Here is an 8,204-nt window from a genome sequence, read left to right as displayed (position 1 = left end):
ACTTGTACATGAAACAAATAAATCCATTCTAACTACATTCCTCAAAACTAATGTAACATTGATAGAATATAACATCAAATCCACATCATGAATTTAAAATTCAATGAAGACATTGTCATACACACAAGTTCAAATTCATGTATTTGTATTCCAAATTTGTCTAGTTATACATTTTTCTTTTCTACAAAATGGAACTTCATTCCCAACATAGATAATGGAAGTTCATGCCCATGGATGACATTATGGAAATGCCGCCTCACGACTGATCTAGAAATTGGGTGTATAAGTCACCATCGCCACTCTTGGCACTCCCAAGTGCATTTCCAAAGTGATATTGCTGCAAAAATTCAATAAACAATTAGTTGTAAAATCCAAAATGCATATAATCAATTTCGTTAATTAATGATAAGTTTTTGATCAACTACTCATTCTCACCATGAAGATCTAAGGCAATGGAGAAGACTGCCCTTCCTGGGTAGGTGGTGGAGCACTTGGTGATGGATATAGGCATGGTTCAGGGGTGATGGATAAAGGAATGGTGGGAGAAAAATTGGAAAAATGTAGTGGGTTGGGGCGATGATACATCCCCATTGGTTGTACGATAGTGGGAATAACCCTAGGGCGAGCGATCACCCTAGGGGGGAAATTGGAATGTTAAGGGTGGATGATTGGAACAATGAGAAGGGCGGATGGTTAAAGGGTAGGGGTGGGAATTGGGAAGGGTTTGGGGAGTCGGTTATAGGCATGGGAGAATTTATGAAGGAAAAAGGTGGTGGGTGTGGCCGACAATACATCCCCATTGGTTGTACAATAGGGGGAAGCACCCTCGGGGAGGGAATTGGGATAGTACTGATTGGAGAAGTGCTCCCAATGCTATAGTTTCTTTCATCGACATGCTCATCAAATAATTGGAGTCGACAAGTTGGCCCGTCAACTGTAACAACAAAAAAAGTTCATATAGTTATGCTTATGCATTGCAAATGATAGTATATCATATTTCACATGAAAAAATGCATAACATCAGATTTACCATTTTTGTGTATAATAGAATGTTGCACTAACTCAGGCATGTGGTCCACAGTTCTTTGTCGTTGAGAAGACAACTCCAACTGTTCATTCATGCTCTTTTTTTTTGCACGAACTCGTCCAACCCTTTCAAATTGTAGTTTATCTTTCCCTGCATTTGACTTGTGACCACAACACCTTTTCTTATTGACTGGGCTCAAGAAACTATGTTTTCTCTTGGTAGTGATCTTGGATGGAGTTATAGTATTGAAAAACATTTTGTTGTATTCTTGACATACTTTGTCTACCAAGTTGTTTAATGCATATGCCTGTTCCAAATTTGTGGGTATTATGGAACTCAATTTCTCATGAGTTGATGAGTTAACACGTTTCATCTCATCATCTTCAAATAATGCACTATCTGGTCGTACATTGGTCGTTTCAACATTATATGAGAAATTATCTAAATCATCATTGCTTGTTTCATTATGATAATTTAGAATGGGAGGAGAATCAAAGCATGGTAGAAGCTCTGTTTGGATTTCTGGGCCCAATATAGGTGACTCATTCAAATCAAATAAAATTCTAGGAATTTCTGTAGTAGGATTAGTGACATTAGGGAATACATTTTCACCCAAGCTAATGTTACTTGCCAACATCTCAACTTTCAATACATGTTTACAGATGTTTCCATTTAAGGCCCACTTGCAATTACAAAAGTGTAGAGTGGAATCTTTATATATGACATTGTACCAAATATCACGAGTATTGTTATTTTGGCTACGAACCCAATAATCGTTGTTACTCTTTTCATCAGGCACATAATCTTCATTTGGGATTTGGTTAGCTCTACACCTGGATGAATTCAACTGTTCCTCAATTTTTCTGGGTCGTACAAAACCAGCTTCTTTTAAACGTTGCATATGATTGTAATATAATACAACCTTTGTCAACAACACATAAATCAACCAATCAACCCGCCTATGGCATGCATTGTTTTTCTCACTTAGGTACCTCTGCTTGATATACCGATGGTAAGACTCAATTGCATTATTTGTATTTTGATTGGAATGTGGAAAATTTCTGTACGCTTTTGCCCACATATCTGTAGAAAGAAATTTATTGGTTATGAATTAATAACTATACATATGACATGCAAAAAAGAGTCATTAAAGCCACTTATAAGAAACTTACATATTTTGTTGTTGGCTAACCAAGTTGCTTTAAAATATTCCAAAAACTTTGTATGGTCACTGAATCCTTCAAATAAATTTTCAACTGCCTTTTTTACAGATTCATCATCTGCACATGTGTGCATGATTTCTCCTAAAGCACGGAAAATTCGGATTTGGTTTTCCCTTCCTTGGACTTTGTTTCCAACATTCTTCAACCATGCACGACGAACATGCCACACACATAATAATATTGTACAGTTGATTGAAGACCTGGAATAACATAATTTTTAGAGAGAATATACATTAAGAATATTTTTATGTCTCTTATAAAAAGAATAAACACATCACCTTAATGCTTCAATTTCAGCAGTAGCATCATCTGTAATGAAGGCTTTAACATGCCAATCTGGTTGCTCTTTCTTCCCAATGGCAAAGAGAGTTGACATCCATTTACAAATATCAACTATAGTATTGCGTGATGATATCACCCAAGCTACTGGAACCCCATTGTGATGTTTGTCGAAGACCATTAAAGTGTAAAGTTGATACTACATTACAAACAAAGTACATAATTATATTTATATAAGATACAAGCATTAAAATGGTGTTGAATAAATGAATTAGATTTAGGGTAATTTTGTACTCACCCCGTACTTATTTGTACCAAATGTTGAATCCATTGAGATTATATTGTTGTGAGAATATTTTAGCATCATTGAACGCATCCACTTTGTCTGTATGCCTATGATAAAAGGGATGTTTTCAACAAGATCTTGTTTCTGGTAGAAGAAAAAGCTCTCAGCGTGTTCCTTATACTAACATTCTACACTGATTGGATCACTTTGATCTTTAACATACTCTAGCCTTATGGTATCATTGTAAATGTTTAATATATCTTGTGTTGTCATGTATGTATCTCGAGATGTCCCTGTGTATAACTCACCGAATCCATCCTTCACATCAGAGATGAACTTATCCCATATCATTGTAACATTAAAACCTCTTTGGATTAAATGTTGGACAATAGATCGCATATCCCTTGTTAAATGTGGTGCATGACTGAATCTCATAGGCCTACCGATTGCATCTTTTCCATGACAAACAACATTGGATTTATCAATATGCCTACATGCAGTATATATTATTACAACATCATCTGGTCTAAGTTGAAGTCGCCGCACAATGAAGTGACATTGGCAACCAACTTTAATACTTTCATGTTGATTGTGTTTTTTGTTTTGATCTGAGGATGCACTCATAATTCTGTTGTTGCACTTCGGACCATATGCACACCAATAACTATATATAAAACATTTACAACAAATTAGATATAAAATTTATGCATATTGAAAAGAATTATACATATATTGAAAAAAGATATAAAGACTCACATCATGTACTCCAGATATGTTGAAAAATATGTTTGTCCAATATCCTCTGCTTTTTTACTTTGTTGAAAAGCAAGAAGAAATTGAGTGGGTGCCCGTTCACTCGATTCCTCTCCTCTTATAAAATCATCAAGTCGACAATATGGAATAATTGCAACTTGGTCCCCATTAATCTCTATCCATGTTAAATCTTCTGCTGAAAATTCAATCATATCCTCTGGGTCTTCAACTTCCAACTCATTAATCCTCTCCCACTTCTTCATTCTTCCAATACCTATAAAAATTGCATCAAAAATAATTTGGTTTGAGTAGATATTATGGTCTTGATTAATGCATATCACTAAGAATAGCAATCACATTTTTAGGTAACTATTTTATACTTTTCAGGTAAACCACTTTGGTAAAGGTAATATTTGGGTCATTAATCAACTTATAGATTTCATACAAATTTAGACTAACCATGTATGACATATGATGTCTTTGTGGAGGTGGTGTCACCATGTTGGTCTCATGGTACAACTTGTGATGAGTGGTTGAGGTGGAAGGGGTCGAAGGGAAATACAATTATAGATTAGTTGGGTTTTATGTTTTTTTAAATCTTAATAAAATGAGATATACTAAAGTAGTGTCTATTGTTATTGATTATGAATTGATATCTATTATTTACTAGTCATCTAATTTATATGGTTGCAGTAGTTTCATTGAACTTTTCTAATCAAACATATTGTTTTTCAAAAACACAAGCTTTGGAAGTAAATTTTTTTACTTTGATATATATTGATATAAACTTTGTGGCTAGTTGTAAGAATTAGAATCCTACTTTTGTCAGTACATTTGATGAACTCGGTAGGTTATTTATTTATTCAATATGTGTGTGCTTTTATTAAAATATGTTAGTTGTATTTCTTTCTCCACTTATAAATAAATGTTAAGAACATTGATTTGGCTCCTAAGACATAAAACTTAATAAACCATAACCGGTTCTATATCATTTGGTAACAAATTTCAAAATCTCAATGACAAATACGTGAATTATTTCCATTTTAGTATAACAAAATTTCCATTTAGATATTAACAAGAGTATTTTCGGAACATATTTCAATTTGTACAAAATAAATTATTTTATGGCCCCTGTGGGGAAATTTAGTTTGTTCAAGTTATGATTGCTTTTAGGTGTCTTCCTTCACTTATGGTGTGAAAAAGTAAGCTCAAATAAACTATTTTCAAAAGCTCTTGAAACTTGATGCCCTTTGTTCAAAGTCCCACTGCTAATGAAGTAAAAATGCTTTGGTTAGTAAAAAAATATGTGTGGATTATGGACCACTTACTCCTTTACTAATTAAGTTATGTGACTTGTGAAAAATAAAAAAACAAATTAAAAACGATGTCACACTTCGTTTCTCTTAAGAGGCTAGCTATAAACTTTCATTCACAAATATGTAGTGTTCAATTAAATAAACAAAATTATATCTCATCTCGCAGCTATTTTCGAAACCAAAATATGAGTAGATATGCATTTTTGAAACAAAAATCATAACAAATTCATATGTAAAATTATGCCAAATTAAATTAAATTAAATTGAAAAATCATGCAACCCAATATAGTTTTGGTAACCAATTTATTTTAACATTGCAAACTAATAAATAGTAACTAATACAAATAAACCAAATTATATAAACAAATATTATTTTGACTCAAAAGTAAATGTAATTAATTTTTTATAGAAAATAATTTATATTCCATAAAATTTAATTATATGTTAAGAAACTCGAACTGATCCATGCTATTGGGCCATTATTCCTTTCAATTAATGATTTTGACTATTTTGAAGAATGTTGAGGTAAAAAAAAAAAAAAGTCTTACATGATTTGAACAAAACACATGTCAACTTTTAACAACATATTTATTTAATCACGAATCAACCTTCCTTTAAGCACCTCATGAATGACTGAATTCATAGTTAAATCCTCATGGCATCATGCAACTCTGAGGTAGAATACCCTACACTTTTTAAATTAAGCCATGATTATAATGTTACTAGGTAAAATCAAAGACATTGTTCTACCGTTCAAAAACGACCAAAATTAGTTCATAAAATAACATTACCAATATGTGAGTTAATCGGTAAACACATACATGTTCTTACATCCATTATACATGTCGGTAGTATTCTATAAGAACATTTATCATTAATAATTAAAATTCAAGGTTAAAATTACTCGCTAATTAAACTAGAATCACTACTCAATCTTATTCCTATACACTACCATGGCCTCGTACACACATAGAAAATCATTAGTAACATATCATCATAGTGAATACTATCACATAATCTATGTATGCTAGTTTATTCTATCATCAACAAGTAACATCATCTAATAATAGATTCATGTCAACTTTTAACAACATATTTATTTAATCACGAATCAACCTTCCTTTAAAATCAATTAAAAACTAAAAAACTTCAAAAATAGGTGCACATAGTTAGTATTTTATCGAAATTCCTCAAACATTCTCTGACATATGTGGAGGCAAAAAGAGACAGTGATACCACTTTTCTGAAGAATAATAGCGTTAATAGCGTTAGTAAAGTTAATAGCGTTAATAGCGTTAGTGATACCCATTATCATTTCATAAACTAGCGTTAATAGCGTTAGTAAAGTTCCGCCATTTCTCTCCTGTTTAGGGTTGCGCTTGTAGAATAAGGCAGAATAATGGGTATCAAAGTATCAACAACTAATCGCTCATACAGTATCAAAGTATGAACAACTAATCACATTATTCTGAACTCTGCGGGGAATAGCAAATCCGCCCTTATATTCCGCTAATCCATGCTATTGGGCTATGCGAAATCGTAATGTTAGCAGAATAAACGTAATGTTAGCAGAATAAACTTACCTGTCAGGGCTGAGAACGCAGCAGTAGGTCTGAGTACGCGGTCGGAGTACGCAGCTTCAGCTCTGAGAAAAACTGGTTTCAAAACGCAGAAATGGATATGTCGATTTCGCCCATCCGCTGTTATTTAAAAGGCGGAATTCATTTATCAGACGGCGGGAAAATTATAAATTGGTAGATACGAGCCGATCCGGTCGTAAATGCCAGCCGCAAATCTATTGGGGTAAGCCGGAAATCTCGGTCGGATCTATACATCAGATCCATTCGCAGCATTGCATTTACTGCCGGAGGATGCCATGGGGGCGGGGTATGGTGCTGCATACGATGGCAAGCCATGAATCCCATGCTATAGGCATAAGATGGGGGTATGCATTAATGGCCCAAGATAAACAAACAAATTGAGAAAAATATCAATGTTTAGAGATGGCAAAATTATTTATATTTAGAGAAGTTATATGTCATGTTGTGATGCTACTTACGATAAACATCAAACTACTCAATAAAACATATAAACTTCAACATTTTACATAAAATTATGTTTAATATCTAAAAATAATAATTTATCTCATATATAATTTAGGATAATGTTTTGTAAATTAAAATTGTGTTATAATTTTTGTATATATCAAATTATTCATAGTATATATAAATAACAATGTTAATATACTTAATTGAGATGAAAAAAATTAGGATAGAACCAAACCCCTTTAATATAAGAGTAAGGGTATGGCATTAGGGTGAGTTCTCTTGAAACATAATTAAGACAAGATATTTTGAGCCAACTCAAAGATACCCATTATCCTTCACATATAACACTTTTTTCTTTTGTTTATTCCTTTACCATTGAAGGGAACTCTATTTTTCCTATCATGTTATCTTCTTTATCATGTCTAACTCTTAGTAATATAATATCATGTTATCTTCTTTATCATAACTTAGTTGTCAAACTAATAGTGGATATAGACATCATTGTTTGGTATCTGCGAATGCAAGCTGTCTCATTATTTTTATTAAAGAAAAACCACGCCACCTAGAACTATCCACTAGTAATCCATAAAGAAGCAAGATTTCACCCCTGCTAGATGCCTTTGAGTCTTGAGGGTTAACTTGTTTCCTTACCTCCGAAAAAAACAAACTCTTAACCAAACAAAAACACGCCATCTAGAACTATCCACTAGTAATCCATAAAGAAGCAAGATTTCACCCCTGCTAGATGCCTTTGAGTCTTGAGGGTTAACTTGTTTCCTTACATCCGAAAAAAACAAACTCTTAACCAAACAAAAACAATTTCAAAACACACTCCATACTATTTTTCAACAAAATTATACTCAATAAACTAATTTTCAAAAACTATTATCAAAATTTACTAAAATAATAAATAACATTAAATAAATAAAACCATCCCAAAAAAATCACGATAGAAAGATGTATACGAGATGGACATAGAGAGACTTTTGGTGAGGGTATTGAACAAGAATGCTAAATCCTTAGTTTTCTTAAAACCTAAAACCTTAATAAATTTGAAATAATGTCCGAATTTAAAGTACATGTTTTAAAATTTAAAAAGCATTTTAATAAATATGAAATCTAAAAGTATTTTAATAAATATGTTCAAATCTAACCTTTAGTGATATGTTCGAGGTTACAGCTGGCTATTTGAAAATTACCGTCCTACTAAACCTGTACGATTATTTAAGCATATGCGTCATCCTCATTTCCACTATTTTAATAATTACAACT

General features: G+C 32.6%; 1 protein-coding gene across 1 annotated transcript; it reads right to left on the bottom strand.

Annotated features, from left to right (window-relative positions):
- Positions 1-256: 256 nt before the first annotated feature.
- Positions 257-2,921, bottom strand: LOC149145644 (uncharacterized). The gene is made up of 5 exons (XM_089452517.1): positions 2,529-2,921; positions 2,200-2,450; positions 1,794-2,110; positions 851-934; positions 257-337 (listed from the first exon to the last, which is right to left on the bottom strand). Exons 1-5 carry the CDS (start codon positions 2,708-2,710, stop codon positions 257-259), a joined length of 915 nt encoding a protein of 304 aa, XP_089308643.1. The 5' UTR covers positions 2,711-2,921.
- Between the last annotated feature and the right edge of the window lie 5,283 nt (positions 2,922-8,204).

Source organism: Pinus tabuliformis, chromosome X, assembly GCF_031772625.1.
Source record: "Pinus tabuliformis cultivar Carrire ecotype Pingquan chromosome X, CPIR1, whole genome shotgun sequence".
Classification (NCBI taxonomy): Eukaryota; Viridiplantae; Streptophyta; class Pinopsida; order Pinales; family Pinaceae; genus Pinus; species Pinus tabuliformis.
This window is presented reverse-complemented; position numbering and strand designations above follow the sequence as displayed.

Bases quoted from the DNA above. Each gene is read 5' to 3' on its own strand.
- LOC149145644 (XM_089452517.1), bottom strand. From the start codon at position 2,710: ATGGTCTTCGACAAACATCACAATGGGGTTCCAGTAGCTTGGGTGATA. The intron at 2,111-2,199 runs GTAAGTTTCTTA...TTCTTTCTACAG, and splicing joins GTTAGCCAACAACAAAATAT to ATATGTGGGCAAAAGCGTAC. The intron at 935-1,793 runs GTTCGTAGCCAA...TTGTTGTTACAG, and splicing joins AGAGTAACAACGATTATTGG to TTGACGGGCCAACTTGTCGA.